The sequence below is a fragment of the Mercenaria mercenaria genome, chromosome 15, assembly GCF_021730395.1.
Source record: "Mercenaria mercenaria strain notata chromosome 15, MADL_Memer_1, whole genome shotgun sequence".
Classification (NCBI taxonomy): domain Eukaryota; kingdom Metazoa; phylum Mollusca; class Bivalvia; order Venerida; family Veneridae; genus Mercenaria; species Mercenaria mercenaria.
In genome coordinates, this window is record NC_069375.1 from 67728321 (window position 1) to 67751339 (window position 23019).

General features: G+C 36.8%; 1 protein-coding gene across 1 annotated transcript; it reads left to right on the top strand.

Moving 5' to 3' along the window:
* The first annotated feature begins 308 nt into the window (after nucleotides 1-308).
* On the top strand, nucleotides 309-22079 carry LOC123557211 (guanine nucleotide-binding protein-like 1). The gene is made up of 13 exons (XM_053525512.1): nucleotides 309-493; nucleotides 3360-3576; nucleotides 4950-5037; nucleotides 5974-6096; nucleotides 7257-7397; nucleotides 8591-8810; nucleotides 9826-9915; nucleotides 12948-13160; nucleotides 14109-14161; nucleotides 14783-14908; nucleotides 16540-16702; nucleotides 19234-19374; nucleotides 20817-22079. The coding sequence occupies exons 1-13, from the start codon at nucleotides 421-423 to the stop codon at nucleotides 21035-21037; spliced, it is 1869 nt and encodes a 622-aa protein (XP_053381487.1). The 5' UTR covers nucleotides 309-420; the 3' UTR covers nucleotides 21038-22079.
* The last annotated feature ends 940 nt before the right edge of the window (nucleotides 22080-23019 follow it).

Sequence of the window (23019 nt, forward strand, 5' to 3'; positions counted from 1 at the left end):
TTGCTTAAAGGCAGACCTTCAAGAAAAGTGTTGTCTTGACGCAGATAGAAACAAGATACGCAGGGTTATTTTTACACAGAAATCGAAGCGGAGACATTTACTACCTTGTAACCTAAACAGCCTGATTTAGTGGAGTTCAACCTGGATTTTTGAAGCCAGAATAATACATAGAACTTTTGAGGTTGTAGGCAAAGTAATCACAATAGCATGGAATCGTATATTTTTATTAATAAGAGAAAAATCATAACGGCTGTCATGCCAATATAGACACTTCTTAATTTTAACATTCCGTTTTTTTTGTTCATTTACTGCGGCATGGTAACATGTCCGCGCCCTTGAAAAACAATTTTCCGCAGACATCAAGTTGTACATTTGTATACACAGCTTTCACATGTTTTGATATATATACAGAGAAAACAAATGCCGAGAAAGAAACCATTTAGCTCAAAACAGAAAAAGAAACAGTTACAAGAAAAGAGGCAAAGGAAACAAGGTAAACATTCTTTGATTGATAAGTTCAATTCGGATGGTATAATTTCGGATAGGAAAGGTAAAGGTATAGGTAAATTTTATGTACCGTCGCTTTGTGAAACAATTAACATAAGCTCAAAAGAGCTTTTGAGAGACCCTATTTTAAGAACGTATTGAAGAAACGTGTAATAAGGCATACAGAACATTGGGATTATTAAGACGGAATCTACAGGCTTGTCCTCAGGATGTCAAACTTCAAGCGTATAAAGGTTTAGTAAGACCAGTTTTAGAATATTCAAGTACTATTTGGGACCCACATCAACAATATTTACAAGAAAAAAATCGAAGCGGTACAAAAACGATCAGCAAGATTCATCACATCAAACTACAACTTCGAGCCAGGAAGCATGACCAGAATTTTAAATGACTTAAAGCTAAAACCTCTAAAGGAAAGAAGAAAACAGAGTCGTCTTATCTTATTTTGTAAAGGTTTAAATAACACTGCTTCAGTACCAGTGGACCATCTAGTTAAACCTATACGTGTCACTAAAAACAAACACGAGGAACATTTTAACCTTATATATGCCAGGACAGACGTTTATAAGTACAGTTTCATACCTAATACACTACGCGATTGGAATTCTCTACCACGCAAACTCATTCAGAGCTACAGAACCTCAGAAAAACCAGTGGATTTATTTATCAGTTGTATCAAAAAGTTGGACTAATTATAAGTTCCCAACACTTGGCGCAGGCGCGGTGAGAAAATGTCGATGAGATGTGTCACCGTAAAATATCAAGATCAAGATCAAGAAGAACAGTTAAAACCAATTATAACTTAGGAAGTGTCTAGGGGTAGGGATCCGTACCTCTAGAATCTGATTCTAGAGGTCCGGATCTGTACCTCTAGACAAGCCTGTTAGGGGTTTTCTAGGGGTACGGGCCTCCTTTTTGTAGAGATTTAGTGTTATTTATATCTTGAATTTTGTTGAAAATGAAATAACAAATAAGTCTTAACCAGTCTTCACTTAAATCTTGGACATTTAATTGGTTTACAGATACCAGCATTCACCCAATTGTTTACCTTCTCTTTCAAAAGCTAAATAAATTCTAGTCATAATCGCTAATGATTGTTGGAGGTATCATGTAGATGTAGATAACCGAGGAACTCCAAATGAATACACTGTTCTGTTCCGATTAGTTTGTTGTCAAATAAACTGTTGATAACAGCCAGATTAATGAATGAATTTATCCCTTAAATGAATTCTTTTTGAAATTCAGCCAAAAAAACCCCAAAAAACAGAAAATAAATAAATTAGGCATGATAATATGCACCAGTCTATTTTGTTATTTAACAAGGTATAATGATAATCGGCACGGAACTGATTGCTTAATAATCAATTAAGCGACATTAATTAAGTAAAAGAAACTGTGAAAACGTCCCATGTATCTAGTAAGGGCTACCAAATGTGTGAAAAACATAAATACACAAAGGGTTAATTATCAATTAAAAATAGTTTTTTTCCCAACAAATTTAACATTATTTTGTTTAATCTTTATATTTTTTTCTGCCAGTTCGAATCCTCGTGATTTATTTGGTGTTCCTCTGTTATTTACGTTCCGAAAGAAAATGTAATAAATCGGATGTACGTTGTTATCTGTAAACCATTTAGATTCAAGTTTAAGGTGAATTCTGATGAAATGTTCTTTGTTATTTCATTTTCAACAAAATTTGAAATGTAAATGACACTTAATCTCTAGAAAAACGGAGGTCATTACCCCTAGAAAACCCCTAACAGACTTGTCTAGAGGTACGGATCCGTACCTCTAGAATCAGATTCTAGAGGTATGGATCCGTACCCCTAGACACTTCCTATACCTTACCCCTAGCAATTTGCTGGTACCCATTTACAGCTGGGTCGACTGAGGCAATCATGATAAAGTGCCTTGCCCAAGGACACTACGCAATGGGAGTAGCCAGGATTCGAACCAGGGGCCTTCATCTCCGTAGGAAAGCGTCTTAGCCCTCTCGACCAATGCGTCCACTAGAAGTGTCTAGCCGTCCGGTAGTCAAAATAATTCGAAGTTCAGATTGTTTTATATTTGTGACAGGGCAATCTAAACGTCAAAACTTTGAAGGACCAAAGTAATGGAAGATAAATCACAGTACATGGTCGTGTAAAGTTATTGGTTTTATCGCTTGCACATATTGGCATACTGTACACTGTAAATGTTAATCGTGTACATTACATTAATATGTATAAATCACTAGAAAATTCGTGATATTATTTGATAATTTTTACCTAAATCAATGAGGAATTGAATCCCGGGCCCTTTCGATACATGTAAATTTTATTTGAATTTATGGCCAATTCGTGAAATAATCAGCATTTAAACCTATATCATGTAAAGCGTCGGCAGCGATGAAATCAGATGTAGCTTCAACTATTTTGGTCTTTCAAGTGTTTGAGTAGGGATATTGCCCATATGAACAAATTATCTCAAGGGAACAGAACAGAATAAACTTGATTTACCTTTTCCAGTTTTATCTGACATCTGCTCCGCTTCTTTTTTTGACTTTGGGAAGGAGGAAAAAGAAACAACATCAACCAATGGAAACTGTTCTTTGAAATAATATTGCCAGACATTTAAGTATCAAGTGCTTCTGCTTCAGTTTTTTCCAGAGGATGGAGGTTCTGAAGATTTTTTTAAAAAAATGATCACTATCCTTGGTATGCAAACTTAGAGAAAGGTTTGTAAACATGCTCAGTCAGATGTAGAGTATTGCTCAGAATAATTCAAGATTATAGTGTAAATTTTATGCTGTTTTGATGACACCAGTGTAAGGACCTTTTAGATTTGTCAAATTATTTTTTATACAAATGCAGCAAGTGGACCAAGCTATTTACATGATAGTGACAGTGATGAGGCAGAAGAGGGATTGAAGGTGGTATCTGCAGCTGGGAAGGACTCGAAACATGATTCAGAGGCTGGAAAGACGGAGGATGGGGCAGTAAGGGAGAAGCTAAATCTTGATAAACATGTAGAGAAGATAAATTCACAGCCAAATGTTCTGCCACAACATGGCAGATATGACCCAAACAGGTAGATATGGCATTTTTTGACCAATTAAAACCTTATCAATAACACAGTAAGCTCATTGCTATTTCATTCCCCAGCATGCAGTTGCTGTTAGCATGTAAATGTCTGGATAATTTTCTTAGATAACAGTGTGTTACCATTTTCTGTTATTTGGGTAAGCTTGTTATTTTATTCAACAGCATGAAGCTGTTACACTTGAGACAGTTTTCTCTAATAACATTATGTCACCACAATTTCTGTAGTTCCAATGGTAAGTCAATAGCTATTTTATTCAGCAGCACTTTAGACAATTTTACATAGTAAGACTGTGTCACCATATTCAATAGGTTTGTGAAATTTATAGCCTTTCCATTAAACAGCTTATAGATGTTACACTCTTGACAGTTTTCTCTGATAACATTGTGTCACCAGGTTTCTGTAATTTGGTAAAACTATAGGTAATTATTTCAACAGTATGCAACTGTTACATGCTAGACAGCGTTTTTTATCATGTCGCCTTTCTGTAGCTACTGAAAATAGTATAAAGTAGTGTCAGTTTTATATGATACATTGTGCTGCCACTGTAACTCGGAATTATCAAATACCAGCTAACATAGGTTTAGAGTATGGTCTCCAGGAAAGGCCTACACTTCAGAATTGTGCAAAATTAATTCATACCATATATTCTCTGCATTGCTTTTTAACCATGACCCTGCTAAATTTCTTTAATGAACTTGTCCATCTTTCAGTTTGGACAGTACCATTAACTGTGGAAAGAGGTGCTTACCAAAAAGATAATGACTCAATGGCAAACAGAGCAGATCTTAATCAGACGGATGTGCAGGCTGATCATGATCTACACTGGGCGTATAGGGAGACTGACTTGTGTCCAGCATGATAATGGTTCACAAGATGTATATGATATCTTGACCCTGTAAAACTTGGATTATTGCAAGAAATTTTGATTGCTATGAGGTCTGTTTATTGATCTTGTTTAGATATACAGTCAAACCTGTTTCAGGTGGCCAGCCAGTAGTGACACAAGCTGGCTGTTTAAGATGCTAAAGATTAAATTAAAATGAAAAATTGATTTGGGAAGTTAACTGACTGGCTGCTTTAAAGGAAGTGGCTGCTTACAGCAAGTTATTCTGCCTGTGCGATCAGTGCAGACCAAGATCAGCCTGCACATCCATGCAGTCTGATCATGGTCTGGCACTGTTTGCCATTCAGTCAGTGTCGTTTTATTAAGCACCCCTTTTAACAGTTGATGGTACTATCCATATTAAAAGATGGACAAGTTCATTATAGAAATTTAGCAGGGTTAGGGTTAAGGTAAGTGGCTGCTTGATACAGGTGGCAGCTAAAACAGGTTCATCTGTATTTCACATTGTTTACAGATATCGCCTGCACTTTTTCAAGGAAAGTAGAGATGATATGGCCAAAAGGAAGGAGAGAACAAGACAGCCATACACACCTTTACCAGAGGTTGGTTTTTCACTTTATTTTACAGGGATTAAAGCTTGATCAGGCGTTAAATTTTTATCCCCCCACCCCCCGGGCATCTACTGATGCGGGAGGCATATAGTGATTGTCCTGTTCGTCCGTCTGTCCGTACGAGGTTAACCAAATGGGACCGTTAGAATGACTTGATACTAGTGCAGATCTAACCTGTGATCATTCCTCATCTTCAGACATCACCTGACCTCAGTTTGACTTTGACCTTGAACTTGACCTCGTTTTGGACTTAGGTTGCTTTGTATCGACAAGGATGCCACCAGGGGCATCAAGGGTTTATTGAACGCAGCTACTTGTTTAATTTATGTTAAAAACAGATGAAACAGCTTTCCAATTAGATGTTATGCATAGTTATATGGTTAGAAAAGTGCAACTTATAATACTGCACATGAACTCATAAAAGGAGGTAATCAGATTATTTATTAATTCATCAATTTTCAAACCTTTGACAAATATGAGAGAACACAATATGGGAAATAGGATTTAACACAAAATTAATATATTCTATGTACATAATGGAAGATGTGGTAGCAGGCATTATGAGCCTTGAAAGTAAAGTAAAACACAAGGTAACAAGAGGATGACCAAAATGCTAGAATTTTCCAGGTTTTGAGTGATCCAGTCATAGAAATTTCAGGCTGTTTGATTCGAAACTGCTTCTTTCCTTTCCTTTGGTCTCGAAGCTTAACTGCAGTATTTTCCATATATCTTAAACCCTTATCTTTGGTCTCAATGCTGCTTGTTTGCTAGTGCTTTCTGTGTACATGATCAGTGAGCAGGTAAATCATGACTGAGAAAACAAAAAGTTATATGACTAATAAAACATTACCTTCTGTCAGTTCTTCTTCGTATCTTTTTTCCTGATTGATCTATAGTTTGTATACAAAGTCAGTTTGAATTTTCTAGGAATGCCTTGAAATGGACATGGATATTGGCGGTGGAAATTTTATCGACATACCAAAACGTCCACCATGGGATTATAAACACTCAAAGAAACAGTTAGAAAATAATGAAGAGAGATATTTTAAGGTATGTAAAATCATCATGATCATGTTCTGTTGGTAGGGCATCAAAATTTTATTAAAAGGTCCAAGGGCCAGGGGTCTAGTGCTGATTTGGTTGCACCAGTGACATCAGGTATACGTGATCTATTAAATATAAGTTAAAGGGAGAGGCAGTGTTGTTCTTATGCTAATTCAGTCTGCTAAGATTTCTTAAATCATTACAGAAGTGAAAGAATTTTCAAAACTGCCTTAAAAATGAGAAAGGTATGAGTATTTAGATATTTGATAAAAATGGTGGCCATTTTGTTTCCATGGCAACAAAAGACAAAATGGCGGATTTATTAAATTTCTAGATACATACTTGAAGGCCTGTACTGGTTCTTCCCAGGAAAGACGGCTTCTCGTGTATCGGTGCTATACACAAGGCACATTAAAGAACCAGACTGTCTATTCACAAAGAGCTAGGCTAAGTTAGCCGTACAGGCCTGTATCTGTGTCTGTACTAGTTAAGGATGAATTTTGCGCCATGTGTGGCTGCGATTGCTATATGTAAGGTGCCTTTGAACGTGTTTGTCATGAAAAGGGCGCTATATAAATCTGGTATAATAATAATATAAGTTAAAGGGAGAGGCAGTGTTGTTCTTATGTTAATTCTGTCTGCTAAGATTTCTGAAATCATTTATAGAAGCCCCTTATGGACTTAGAAAATAACAGATTTCTTGGTTAAGTTTTGCGTTTAGGTCAACTTTCCTCCTTAACAGTCAATGCTATTGCTTTAAAACTTGGAGTAGTTATATGTATTTGCCATTAAAAGCTGACCCTGCACAGCAAGTACTGTAACTCTACATTACTTTTTTGCAAGAGTTATGGCCCCTTTTGGACTTATAAAATCATGGGTATGACAGTATTTCTACAATATGTATTATACAGAGACAAAAGTCAGATGTGCATCTGCACCCCCAAGGCAGTGCTCTTGTTTGAAAATCCCTTTCTGTTACAGTAATTTCCAGGAGCATCACCTTGTCTTCTTTTATTAAAACATGTTAATCTTTGAATGTTGCATACAATTTTCATTGAAATTGTTTAGTATATTACATGTAAGAGGTGTTGTAAGAAAACAGTTGTGTTGTGTTATTGTTGAGTTCTATTTCTTTCAACTGAAATATGATTATTTTCCTTTTTCAGAGTTATTTAGATACCTTATTCAGTGAACATAACCCGGAGAAGCTGAGCTACATGGAGTTGAATCTAGAAACATGGCGACAACTGTGGAGGGTTCTTGAAATGTCGGATGTTTTCTTGATAATTACTGATATCAGGCATCCTGTGAGTATACACTTCTTCCAAAAGTACTTCGGCTTAATATCTGTTCTTAATGGCTGAAGAGGCCTTCATGGCCAAGTAGTTAAGTTTGCTGACATTGAATCACTTGCCCCTCACTGATGTTGGTTCGAGCCTGGCTAGGGATGTTTAATTCTTCATGTCAGGAAGCCATCCACCTGGCTTATGGAAGGTTGATGGTTCTACCCAGGTGCCTGCCTGTGATGAAAGTGCCCAAAGGAGCACTTGGTGTTTTCCTCCACTGTAAAAAGCTGGAAAGTTGTCAAATGACCAATAATTGTGTCGATGTGACGTTTAACACAACAAATAGAACAAACTCATTGACTAAATGATCTCTGAATTTAAATGATCAATTTCTCAGTCATTGCTGTTTAATGACAAAGGTGTCAAGCTGGCCTGAAGAAAGTTGGTCATTTTACGAAGATACCTTTCTCTACTTAAAATTATGCACAGAATGGCACCTACGTTCCCACCGCACAACTGAAAATAACAAATTACCTTGTCACTTCAGACTTGTGTCAGTGTGAATTTAGACCTTATAATCTACTAAGCATTAGTAAAAGAAAAAATATAAATGGGAATGACCATAGATGCACACCTTAGTTAAACATGAAATTAATCATTGATATGGAAAAATTTTGATGTTTAAGGTTCCTGTTGCATTTTGTTGAAAATGAGTATGAATTATTTAACCCTTACCCTGCCAAATTTCTATAATGAACTTGTCCATCTTTCAATCTGGACAGTACCATTAACTGTTAAAAGGGGTGTTTACCAAAACGATACTGACTGAATGGCGAACAGTGCAGACCATGATCAGACTGCACGGATGTGCAGGCTGATCTTGGTCTGCACTGGTCGCAAAGGCAGAATCACTTTCCGCCAGCAGGCTAAGGGTTAACAATATTACTGCTTCTTAATCGGTAGGTTTGATTTATAGATCCAGACATGGTGAATTCAATCCTCATGTAAACAATCATTCCAGAATGGTTATCAGACTGATTTCCCCAAACAAGTAATTTCCTTTATCATTGGTCATTTGGTGGTGGTGTTAATTTTAGAGAAGTTGTCATTTGAATATCTATTAAATATCTTTTATAGATTAATTTCAAATTGATTAAAAGTCCTATAGTGTGATGATCATTATTGGACTTTGAATATGCTTTTCATCTTTCCAGGCTATGCATTTCCCACCTGCACTGTATACATATATTACAGAGGAACTGAAGAAGTCGGTTATCATTGTACTGAATAAAGTTGACTTAGCTCCACCACCATTGGTTGTTGCCTGGCAACATTATTTCAAAGAACAATTTCCATTGGTTGATGTTGTTTGTTTTTCCTCCTTCCCAAAGTCAAAAGAAGAGGTGGAGCAGATGTCGGATAAAATTGGAAAAGGTAAATCAAGTTTATTAAGTTCTTTTCCAGTGGTTGTTGCCTAACATGATTATTGAAGAGATTGATTTACATTGGTAGCTGAAGTGGAGTAGATGTCTGTTTAGATTGGACATTATAACTCAATCAATTTGATTTAGCTCCACCTCCTTTTACAGTGTTTTGTTGCCAAGCCATATATCAAATTTTAGACAGAAAGTGGTTAATATATCAAACAAAAATATTGTTATGTATATGGTGTGACTGAAAACGTTAACATATTAATTTATACCTGTATCACATATTAAAGCAGTTTGCAATGTAGAAAAACAACTCATTCATTTTATAATTGAAGATATTTGTCAATTTGTTAATCATTTAAATATCTCAGTACTTACTGATATTTGGTAGTCCTTACAGATAGTTGAATTTCTGAAAATATAAATAAAATTTGTCGGATTTCGAATTTCACGGTTGGTAGTTAGCTAAATTACAACTGAGCACAACCTACATGTGCAAATGTAACAAAGGTCACACATTTAGAAGCAGTAAAAAAATGGATGTTGCTTTTTACTTTTATTGAGAGTCGATCATGTTTTGTGAACATTTGGTTAGATGTAATGTCTGAAGGAATTTACTGTAGGTATATTTCATATCCCCAAAAATAGTTGCTTTAGTAAAAATTAACAGCACTTTCAAAAGTTTTCAAAGCTCAAAATCAAAAATGATTTTCTTACAAATATATGTAGTTAAAGCACTTTCTTGTTGAGTCAGCATTTCAATTTGATTAGGGGCAAGGCATCTGTTACTTGTTGCCAAAAACTTTTCAGTTTGATTATGATTTATGAAATAACATTTTCTCGTTGCAACAAAGTTTCAGATTACTTACTGTCAAGGTAACAGTTTCATTTTGCTGCAAATTTTTAAAAAAATTATGGTCATTGTAACATTTTCTGTTTTATTGGATATCAGTACAATTTGAAGAACATTTTATTGTTTTTTGATACAAGTTTTTGATATTGATTTGTTTTATTCGCAGTTGTCTTCAAGAAAAGAAAACGTGGTACCTATAGAGCACTAGGACCTAAAGAATTACATAATGTGTGTAAAAACATAGTGCAGTCAGAAGGTAAGTTTAAGTCTTTGCACAAAAGTGCACAAGGTGAGTTTTTGTGATACTTCTAGGTCCATTGTCATGAACAATTTACTGTTGACACTAAAAAGCTCACAGATTATTGAAATTGAATGTTTTTATGCCCCCGAAGGGAGGCATATAGTTTTTGAACCGTATGTCTGTCAGTCTGTCGGTCTGTCCGCAATTTTCGTGTCCGGTCCATATCTTTGTCATCGATGGATGGATTTTCAAATAACTTGGCATGAATGTGTACCACAGTAAGACAACGTGTCGCACGCAAGACCCAGGTCCGTAGCTCAAAGGTCAAGGTCACACTTAGACATTAAAGGATAGTGCATTGATGGACGTGTCCGATCCATATCTTTGTCATCGATGAATGGATTTTCAAATAACTTGGCATGAATGTGTACCACAGTAAGACGACGTGTCGTGCGCAAGACCCAGGTCCGTAGCTCAAAGGTCAAGGTCACACTTAGACGTTAAAGGATAGTGCATTGATGGGCATGTCCGGCCCATATCTTTGTCATTGATGGATGGATTTTCAAATAACTTGGCATGAATGTGTACCACAGTAAGACGACGTGTCCCGCGCAAGACCAAGGTTCGTAGCTCAAAGGTCAAGGTCACACTTAGGCGTTAAAGGATAGTGCATTGATGGGCGTGTCCAGTCCATATCTTTGTCAACGATGGATGGATTTTCAAATAACTTGGCATGAATGTGTACCACAGTAAGACGACGTGTCACACGCAAGACCCAGGTCCATAGCTCAAAGGTCAAGGTCACACTTAGACGTTAAAGGTCATTTTTCATGATAGTGCATTGATGGGCATGTCCAGTCCATATCTTTGTCATTCATGCATGGATTTTAAAATAACTATACATGAATGTGTGACACAGTAAGATGACGTGTCGCGCGCAAGACCCAGCTCTGTAGGTCAAAGGTCCTAAACTCTAACATCGGCCATAACTATTCATTCAAAGTGCCATCGGGGGCATGTGTCATCCTATGGAGACAGCTCTTGTTCTCAATGAAATGTCAGGCGGTTCTACTACTGAGTCACCTGGCCACTAGGTCAGAATATCTAAAGCAACAGATTAGATGCAATATTTTCTACCTGATCTTCATGAAACTTTGTTAGAATTTTTAGCTCACCAGAGCATGAAGTGCTCAAGTGAGCTATTGTGGCCGGTCTTTGCCTGTCATACGTAGTCCATCAACATTTGCCTTGTCAACACTCTAGAGGCCATTTTTGTGACAATCTTTATGAAACTTGGTCAGAATGATAGTCTTGATGATCTCTAGGTCAAGTTTGAAACTGGGTCATGTGGAGTCAAAAACTAGGTCAGTAGGCCAGATCAAAGGAAAAGCTTCTGAACACTCTAGAGGCCACAGTTGTGACCCAATATTTATTAAACTTGGTCAGAATGTTTGTCTTGATGATTTCTAGGCCAAGTTCGAATCTGGGTCATTAGGAGACGAGTCAAAAACTAGGTCACCTTGTCAGATCAAAGGAAAAGCTTGTGAAAGCTTTAGAGGCCACAGTTGTGACTCAATCTTTATGAAACTTGGTCAGAATGTTTGTCTTGATGATTTCTAGGTTAGGTTTGAAACTGGGTCATGTGGGGTCAAAAACTAGGTCACTAGGCCAGATCAAAGGAAAATGTTGTCAACACTCTAGAGACCATAATTAAAGTTTGAAACTCATGAGACTTAGTCAGAATGTTTGTCTTGAAAATCTATAGGTCAAGTTCAAATCTGGGCCATGTGGGGTCAAAAACTAGGTCACCCATACAAATCAAAGGAAAATTGTCAATACTCATTTGTGACCCAATCTTTATGAAACTTGGTCAGAATGATAGTCTTGATGATTTCTAGGTCAATTTTGAAACTGGGTTATGTGGGGTCAAAAACTAGGTCACTAGGCCAGATCAAAGGAAAAGCTTCTGAACAGATTGGATAGGACACCTGACAGCCTTTACATGTTGGCTAAAGTGTTGTTGAAAGTTTTGTTTTCCTCCATTTTTCTACCTGTCAACAATTGCCTTGTGGATTTGATCATTTTTTTATTTGTCCTGGTGCCGATGCTATGAATCTTGATCAGTCTTTGAATACAACTTTGCCATTGGTTACTTTTAAATTTATGCTTGGAACCAGCCAATCAGAGGCTGTGTTTTAGTGGAGTTTAGAGTATGCTTTCTGACATCAGTTTTATAAGCTTGAACTCTCCAGTATTAATGAAACATCATCTTTTACAGGTTAGCATAAAGTTTTAAGAACACTGTAAGCATTGTAACAGTTGTTCATAAAAATTATCAAAGCAGATATTTTGGCACTCATAGTCAAAAGTACAACCATGATACTCTCCAGTGTTACACTGTGCCTATTTGATATTCTGTGCCTACTTGATACTCTACCCTATTGCATTGCACCTTGCATGACACTCCCCCCTATTGCAATGTACCTTTATGATGTTTTGCCCTGTTGGACTGTACCTGCATGATATTCTGTCTTGTTGCACTATACCTACATGATAATCCTTCATGTTGCACTGTACCTTGCACTGTACCTACATGATACTGTCCTGTTGCACTGTACCTGTATGATACTCTCCCTTATTGCACTGTACCTACATCATACTCTCCCCTGTTGCACTGTACCTGCATGATTCTCTGCCCTGTTGCACTGAACCTACATGATTCTCTCCCCTGTTGCACTGAACCTGCATGATTCTCTCCCCTGTTGCACTGAACCTGCATGATACTCTCCCCTGTTGCACTGTACCTGCATGATTCTCTGCCCTGTTGCACTGTACCTGCATGATTCTCTCCCCTGTTGCACTGAACCTACATGATTCACTCCCCATTTGCACTGTATCTACATTTGCTCTCTCCTGTTACACTGTACCTACATGATTCTCTCCCCTGTTACACTGTACCTACATGATTCTCTCCCCTGTTGCACTGTACCTACATGATTCTCTCCCCTGTTTCACTGTACTTACATAATATTCTCCCCTGTTTTCAGTGGATCTTTCAAGTTGGGAACATAAGATAGAAGTAGACCAGGGTGTTGAGGCAGATGACAGCAGTAGTGATGATTATTCTGATGACAATGATGAAGATGATGAAGACATTGATGAACATCTCAAGCACAAAAACAAAGACACTAGTCATGCAGATCATTCATTCGAAGAACATGATAGATACAGAGATGGAATTTTAACCATTGGATGTGTCGGTATGGATTATGATGATAAAAGTGTACATGTTACCTGTTGAACTACTCTTTCATCTTTTCACTAGTATGGCTATAAAAGACTTTCTTTACTTTGTAAGCTTAATTGTAGTTGCGCTGGTAACCCTTGTAGGATAGGCGACACCTCCAGAAGATTATTAGTAACTTTTGTACGAGGATAATGCAAGATACAGAAGCTGTCCTGGTTCTTCAGTTTACCAAGTGTTGAGCACCGTACACATTACTCTTAAATCGATGTTAGTTTTTCAGTTGGAGGAGTGATGGATTGAACTCGTTTTCCCTGGTTTCATAGCGAGACAATGTAACCACTGTACCACTGCACCTGCTCTTTAACCTTTAGCCTGCTAAATTTCTAAAATGGACTAGTCCATCATTCAATTTTGGCAATACCATTTATTAATCGAAGGGGTGTTCACTGAAAATTTACTGACTGAACAGGGAGCAGTGCAGTCTGTGCAGCCTGATCATGGTCTGCACTGGTTGCAAAGGCAGAATCTTTGACCGCCAGCAGACTGAAGGTTAAAAAAATTTTGCAATACATGTTATCTCATAATTTATACAATATCATAGCACTGTCAGATTACTGACAACAAAATATTAACTAAGTGCACCTGCTATTAAAGTAGGTCTGTAAGTTCAGCTGTTCTGATAAGATGTTTTTGACAAGTAGAATTTTGTATAAATCGGATAAAACAAAGTTTATCCCATACTATGCCGGACACGATTGATTTTGCCATTGCAACCGGTGTGGGTCATGATCAGCCTGCTCCTCATCCCTGCAGTCTGATCATGATCTACACTGTTCACTATTCAGCCTGTATCTTTTTGGTAAGCACCCTACTGGTACTGTCCAAACTTGAAGATGGACAAGTTCGTTATAGAAATTTAGCAGGGTAAGCAAGGAAAATAATGTTTTACTTACATTTTCAGGTTACCCGAATGTTGGTAAATCTTCAGTTATAAATGGACTGATGGGAAAAAAGGTACAAATACTGCTTTAGGTTGAAAAAATTGTTTCCGGTATCCTAAATTTTTGGCCCGACCATAAATGTTTTTATGGCCTTCAACTTTTATTTACAAAAAAAAAAAATGAATTACCAACCTACCTACCCTAATTTTTTGGGCATGTTACTGGAAACAATTTGTTATGCTTATGTAAAGTTTGAAATGTGTAAATGGCAGATATTATCTTAACAGTGACCTCCATGGGAGAACGTTTAAGGTTGGAAGAGTCAAATCACTTGCTCTCTGTTGTGGGTCTGAAACCTTGCTTGTGATGTAGAATTATTCATGTGATCATTAATGTTTGTATTTAAGGTTGTGTAAAGTTGCTTGCCTTACCCATATGTGACTCCTCCAGAAGCTTGTTGGTAAAATTAGTGAGAAGATACTGCATTACATGTCTGAAATGCTCCTATTCGAGAAGTGTGCCAGGTGTTAAGCTATATACTATATGCAGCACTTTTATCCTAAAGTTTGTGGTTTTTATAGGGCAAAGAGATGTTGAACTCATGACCCCTGTTGTTGTAGTCCAGCCTCTAACCATTTGACTATTTCATCCATTCTGTACTTGGTTTTAAATGCAGTTATTTCTTCTTATTCAGGTTGTTAGTGTATCTCGTACACCCGGTCATACCAAACATTTTCAAACAATTTACCTCACACCAACTGTCAAACTGTGTGACTGTCCAGGCCTAGTGTTCCCATCAAAGATAGATAGAAATTTACAGGTGAGTTTTAATTAACAGTAGATACACTTTGCCTTACTCATAATTTTAAAATGACACCAATAATACTAACTGACCAATCGGGGAACTGCATTTTCAACTACTTGACGACCTTTTCCACTTTGTAAATGGAAGCATTTTTACAATGAACATGTAAATTTTGAAAAAAAAGTAACACACTAATTCAGAAGTCATACTGAACATTTTTTTACCACTCGTGCCCTAGAGGATGCTACCAACAACAAAACAGTAAAGTTCCATTTTAGATTGAGAGGAAGTGCAAAGCGCAAATACAATAACTCACGAATCATAAATAACTTTCAAAACATCTTCCTTTTGTAATCCATTTCCTTGACCTTGGCATAAATCCTAAAGTATTGAAGTTCGGACCATAGATAGATAACAGTCAGAGAAAGTGCAGGTCACACGAAATGTAACCTTACTACAGTCAAACTTGTGCTAGCGACCACCTGTAGACAACGACCAGTCTCTGGCCCCACCCCCCGTTCATAAAAAGGCCGTGAATAGCGACTACCTGGCGACCACGACCAGCAACAGGCCTAATTCATTCCCAAGGGTCATATTTGCCCCCCAATAATGACCAAGCTGGACCGTTCCGGCATGAAAATATTTGAAATCCGCTGAATTTTCACAACTTTCGCATTACAGCAAACATAATAATTGCTGCTTGATTGAAAATTTGCAAGTTTGCACCGGCTGAATTAATACATAGAACATAAAGAAAGCAAGAAGCTATAAAAATACTTTTTATCAGCATGATAATGGCTAACTGAGAATGACCTCCCACCCCCCGAATAACGAATAAAGACCACCTGTGAACAAAGACCACTTTTGCTTGTTCTGAAGAGTGGTCTTTGTTCACAGGTATGACTGTACTTGTTTTTCAGTGATTTATTAAATATTAGAGTGAAATGTAGCTGGTATTTCTAAGTAGTTAGAAACTATAAAATCAGTAAATTAAGTCAAAACATGAAATAGAAAGAAGATTTATTTGTTTTACATGTAAGATCAAAAAAATGTTACACGCATGAACACCAGATCTTACATTTTCACTCCTGGCTAAGACACTTGTGATAATATTGCATCTAGTGTTCACTTTTGAAAGATATTTGAGCCGTGCCATGAGAAAACCAACATAGTGGGTTTGCGACCAGCATGGATCCAGACCAGCCTGCGCATCCGCGCAGTCTGGTCAGGATCCATGCTGTTCGCTTTCAAAGCCTATTGGAATTAGAGAAACTGTTAGCGAACAGCATGGATCCTGACCAGACGGCGCGGATGCGCAGGCTGGTCTGGATCCATGCTGGTCGCAAACCCACTATGTTGGTTTTCTCATGGCACGGCTCATTTCAGTTTTACACTGAAATAAGCAAAAATTTTAATCCTCTCTGTATTTTGAACTTTTGAAATATCTCGCTTTCATTTTTATTACTTGGAAAAAAAATTGTTGAAGGGAACTTAAAAGAATAGATAGATGGCAATGAGAGACGGTATATAATTTCAACCATTTCAAAAGTTATGAGAAAACACAATTCCATAACTAGGAAGGAATACAATGCTTCCTGATGAAAATTCTGTTGTTTTGAATTAGTACAACATTTAATCCTTTGTAGATTCTTGGTGGGATGTATCCAATTTCCCAAGTACAAGAGCCGTATTCCACCATTAATTATTTGGCTGAGAGACTAGACTTGCCAAAACTCCTCCGGATAAAACATCTGGATGAAGATGTTGATGAGAAAAGTTGCAAGTGGTCGGCAATTGACATCTGCGAAGGTTCATTAGTTATTGTTCTATTTAGCTCACCTGTCACATAGTGACAAGGTGAGCTTTTGTGATCACCCTTCGTCCGTCGTCAGTCCGTTCGTGCGTGCGTCCGTGCGTCAACAATTCCTTGTCTGCACGATAGTGGTTTCATTTATAATTTTATTTTAACCAAACTTGCACACAACTTGTATCACCATAAGGTCACGGTTCCTTTCTTGAACTGGCCAGATCCCATTATGGGTTCCAGAGTTATGGCCTCTGAAAGGGCCAAAATTAGCTATTTTGACCTTGTCTGCACAATAGCAGCTTTATTTATGATTTGATTTTTACCAAACTGGCACACAACTTGTATCACCACGAGATCTTGGTTCCTTTCTTGAACTGGCTAGATTCCATTATGGGTTCCAGAGTTATGGCCCCTTAAAGGGCCAGAATTAGCTATTTTGACCTTGTCTGCACAATAGCAGCTTCATTTATGATTTGAATTTAACCAAACTTGCACACAACTTGTATCACCATAAAATCTTGATTCCTTTCTTGAACTGGCGAGATTCCATTATTGGTTCCAGAGTAATGGCCCCTGAAAGGGCCAAAATTAGCTATTTTGACCTTGTCTGCACAATAGCAGCTTCATTTATGATTTGAATTTAATCAAACTTGCACAAAACTTGTGTCACCATAAGATCTCGATTCATTTCTTGTTCCGGCCAGATCCCAAAATGGGTTCCAGAGTTATGGCCCCTGAAAGGGCCAAAATCAGCTATTTTGACCTTGTCTGCACAATAGCAGCTTCATTTATGATTTTGATTTTAACCAAAGTTGCACACAACTTTATCACCACGAGATCTTTCTTCCTTTCTTCAACTGGCCAGATTCCATCATGGGTTCCAGAGTTATGGCCCCTTAAAGGTCCAAAATTGGCTATTTTGGCTTTTGCAGTCATATAGAGACTTCATTTATGGTTTTATTTGATACAAACGTCCAAAATATCTTCAACAACAATAAATCTTGGATTCCATGACAAATCAGATCCAATCGTAGGTTCCAGAGTTATTTTATATCTGATTACCTCCCCTGATTGTAATCGAAATGGATTTATATCAGTAAGTACTTATAGGACTTATTTGAAATTTCATTATTGTTATTAGTTGGACAGAGACAATTAGAGTAGATAACTATGGACTGGTTTTATGTCAAATTACCTCCCTTTATTTCAAATTAAAATGGGTATATCTCCATAACTAATGAAGATACTGATCTGAAATTTCATTTATGTCAACATATTTATTTGGCAGATCCTTCTTTTGTTCACTTACAATATTTATTTTTTTAATTACTTCCCTTTTACGTTACTATAAATAGCTTATTTTTAGTAACTTTTTTATTATTGGCTGTAGGGAAAAACTGAGACCACTTTTCTGTGGTACAACATGGATGGTACCTCCAATGTTTAGGTGTATTTTGACATATCTATACCTTGTAAGAATTTCTTTTTTCTTTTTGGTTAAATTTCTTCCCTTTGTTGTTCCTGTCCTTTGGACTTTGATATTTTGCTGAGGACCTTCTTGTCCTCAAGTGCAATGATAACAGGTGAGCGATATAGGGCCATCATGGCCCTCTTGTTTTTTTTAATGTTTTTCATGTTTAGACTTGAATATACTGCAGCCTCATTTACAAGTCTGTCTCGGTCACTAGGTAGATCACAAGAGCCCACCCGCTTAGCTCAAAAGGGAGAGCATTGATCTGCAGATCGCTGGGTCAGGAGTTTGATCCCCAGGCGAGCACATACAGAATCCAGGAACACTGTTTTAGGTTAACTGCCGTCGTTAGACGACTGAAATACTGTTGAGATAATGTTGTTAAACCCAAAACAAACAAAAACAAGATTTTGCTCTTAGAAGTGGTGAGTTTGTTAAATATCACCATGACAATTTGACAAGAGACATTTTATGTCTGAAGTCAGTCATCTACAGTGTGGTTACAGTTGTTGGCTTGGGATGTAGCATTATCCTCCACTATAAAAAGTTGGAAATATTTCACAGATGAACAAACTTGATGTGCAGATGACCATAAATAATGGACATTTTTCTGTGGCAGTTTTTTTTAGAATTATGGCCCTTTCTTAATTTCACAATTGGCCATAGTGAAGAAAAAAATCAACGCCGCATACACTTTTTGAAGGAATACATTTACACAACCTTATCTGAATACAATTATCTTCAAACATTTAGTGTAACATCATTTGAAAATGATCTATACTAAAACTTTGCTATTTAGAGGTAGGCGAAGTATTTGAGGGCATCCTTATGCTATGAACACATTTCTAGTTTTAGATCAGAAATTGTTTCAGGACTTGTTGTGTATTTAGGCTTTATTGACAAGTCATAAATCTGTTGAAAATAAAAACGGGATTCTGATTGGTTGTTTCCGAGCACAAATTTGAAATTGACTAATGGGAGGGCTGGTCTCCAAACTCACTTTTTTGGCCTTAAAACTAAAATGATTAACTTTAAAACTAATATTGCTCTCTTAATTTCTAGCATGGGCCGACAAGAGAGGGTTTCTGACAGCCAAAGCAGCTCGACTGGATACATATAGATCTGCAAACAATTTGTTACGAATGGCTCTTGAGGGAAGACTGTGTCTATGTCTGTACCCAAAAGGATTTGTGAAAAATAAAGGTAAATTTTGTTTAAGCAGTTTTAGTGTTGGGATTCATATACTAGGTTATGTAGAGAATTGTTAACATCTAGAAATTTATCGAAGATGAAATGATTTGTCAAAGATTACGTCATGTTTAATTCATTCTTGATTTATGAACACTGTATTTACATATCTTTTAAGGAAGATTGTTTCAAGTAATAAACATTAAATAATTGGCCTTCCATATTCTACAAATTTCTTAGGACTGCAATTTACACCTCAGACCATTTGGAAAAGTTATCAATTCCAAACCTACGTAATAACCAAAAGAAGTGCTGAAAAATCAGCAGCGAGACCCCAGATTGCTTGATAAAAGTTTCTCTGATGAATTCTAATGTGCAGTTTTAATGAATTAATGCTACCACATGATGTCAGCAAAAAAATGTATTGAAATTACTAGAAAAAAATAATGTTTAACTTATTCATGAATCAGTCATTTTTATATGTCGAAGGGACGTATTATGTTATACCCCTTATGTCCGTCCGTCCGTCCTTCCATACGTTAGCAATTTTATGTCCGCTGTGTAACTCTTGAAAGATTTCAAAGAAACTTGACACAAATGTTCACACCGAGACTACGTGCAGAGCGCATGTTTTGGATGTCGCTTCAAGGTCAAGGTCACACTTAGGGGGTCAAAGGTCATATATGACTTTGTTTTGTGTATATTGCTCTACATTGCAGTGCAGCTCTTGTTCTTATTTGGCAGATCTGTTTTTCGTTCACTTACAATAAATATTTTTTGAATTACTTCCCTTTTATTTTACTATAAATAGCTTATTTTGAAACTTTTTTTATTATTGGCCTTAGTGAAAAACCAAGACCACTTTTCTGTGGTACAACATGGATAGTACCTCCCATTTTTTAGGTGTTTTTTTGACATACCTGTACCTGGTAAGGATGTTTTGTGGACTTAGAATTTTTTTGTGGGGAATATCTTCCCTTTGTTCTTCCTGTCCTTTGGGCTTCAACAATCAAGTTCTTTAAATTTTGCTCCCATCCTCTGATGTAACCCTTCGGGCATATATTGCCCCGCTTGGTGGCGCTCATGTTAAGGATATAATTTATTCAATGTTTGAATACCACAGATGGCGGCATTTGTTTGTACTTTTATAAAGTGCGTGCAAAGCTTGTCAAAGCTAGTTGGATCTTTATGAAGAGCTCCTGTGTGAATATACTAGTTAGTCATGTGATCAGTTTCAAAGATAGGACTGCTTAAGATGATATAAATTTCCATTCAACTCTGTTTGGTTAGATGTACTGACCGCCATTATAATAATATTACTTAAATTAATAATGCCATTAAAACAAACAATAAGTATAATATGAAGTAGCACATATTTACTGTTTTGCTAGTTATTTTACTGATAAATGCATGAGTCATTAGCATGTTGCATTTTTTAGTGTACTATATGATTGCAGACTTCTGGGAGAATCATAGTGATACAGCAGCTTTCATTGACTTACAGAACATGTATAGACAGAAAGTACAAGCTTCTGCTAACTCTAATCAGGAATCAACTGACTCTTCAACCTCAGAGACAGAATTAGACCAAAAGAATGTTGAAGAATCATCACAAGGGAGACAGTCTGAGACATTTACATCTTCAAATCCATTTGCTTTGTTGGGGGAAGAGGGTTAGCGAATGCTTTCAGAAATGAGAATTTTGTGTTCAGAACATTGTGATATTGTTAAAGAGCCTTTTCTGCATAACAAGAAATAGATAAGGGAGCATGTGATATTCATGAAGAAGAAGTTTGAAATTTGAGGTAGTTCTGCTTGTGTGATAAACCGGAAGTTTCTGGCGTAATTTCATTTATCTGAATAATGTAGAACAAAGTCTGGTATAACCCACATAATTGAAAATCTGTTACTGAAATAAATGACAGTCCATGAGAGAATTTATTAAAATAACAATGTTAACTTCCCTTTCAAAGATAAAATATGATATTAAAACTTTTGACATGAAATAAGTTGAAAAAATATCTTCAAATCAGCTTGCAATGAGCAGACCTCTTTAATAATAGGCGAAGGTGTTAGAAGCTTGCAATGATGGATACAATTTGTTTCACTATATTATAGCTAGCATATGTCAATTATATCTGTCAGAAATTTCATTAACTTTAGCTTGCATAAATGTTGTCAAAATAATGATTTCCTCATAGACTTTCACTTAATTATTGTGTGAGGTTCAAATTTTTCAAATTGGTCTAGCACACAATCTGATGTTTTTTATGCCCCCGAAGGGAGGCATATAGTTCTCAACTGTCCGTCTGTTCTTTAGTTTGTTTGTTCGTCACAACGTAAACTTTTTGCATGAAGGCACTTTACTCGCAAACCACTGCACCCAGGACCTTCAAACTTCACATGCTGATAGTACTTATTGAGTACATGACCCCAACTGACCTTGGGGTCACTAGGTCAAAGGTCAAGGTAACCAGTCAAAGGTCAAGGCGCTGCGGGGGAATTTGTCACCATTAGTGACAGCTCTTGTTTATTTGCCGAGTTTTCTAAGTACTGGTTGAAAAACCAAGGTTTAATGAAAACCTACATTGTTGAAAAAAATTGATCCAAACATGCATAACTACCTTAATATGAGATGCAAACTAGGCAGATTTCTTCATGCTTTTAAAGATTTGAATATCAGAAATCATATTGTTTCAAAATAAAAAATATATATGCTTGTTTTTTTTTTTCGTTTCTTTGCCAATGCATGATTAATCCATGTCACAATTTTAGTTTTTATTTACAAAATTGACAATTTCCTAAGTCAAAATAAGGACCCCCTAAATGGCAAATAATACCCCCAAACAGGGATTTTCTGTCAAATCCCTTTTTATAATATCATCAGTTTAATGAAATAGGCATGCTACACTGCTATACTACATTCGGTGCTGAATTAAAACTGACTCGTTAGTATGACACGTAGGTTCTTTGATTCTTTTCCTTTCAACTTTATTCATTTGCCTAATCACTTCATTTGCTGAACTCTTGACTGGTACAATAATTTTAGGTTAATTTTACTACAAGATTTCCGTTTTTGGGGTCACTCCATCAAAGGTCAAGGACACAGGGGCCATCCATCCGTCACACTTCATTTTCGAGCAATAACAGAACAATTCGACCTAGAATCATCAAACTTCATAGGATGATAGGGCTTACATAGTAGATGACCTCTATTACTTTTGGGGCTACTAGATCAAAGGTCAAGGTCACAGGAGCCTGAACATGGAAAATCGCTTCTGATCAATAACCTGAGAACCACTTGACCAAGAATGTTGATAGGATGATTTGACATGCAGAGAATATGACCCCCTTTGATTTTTGGGTACTTTGATCAAAGGCCATGGTCGCAGGCACCAGAACATTCAGTAATCTTTAATCATTACTTCTTTTTAGCTCACCTGTCACAAAGTGACAAGGTGAGCCATTGTGACCCCTTGATGTCCGTCGTGCGTCATGCATCAACAATTTGTAAAAAAATCTTCTTGAAAACCAATGGGCAGAATTACACCAAACTTCACAGGAATGATCCTTGGATGCCCCCCTTTCAAAATTGTTCAAAGAATTGAATTCCATGCAGAACTCTGGTTGCCATGGCAACCAAAAGGAAAAACTTTAAAA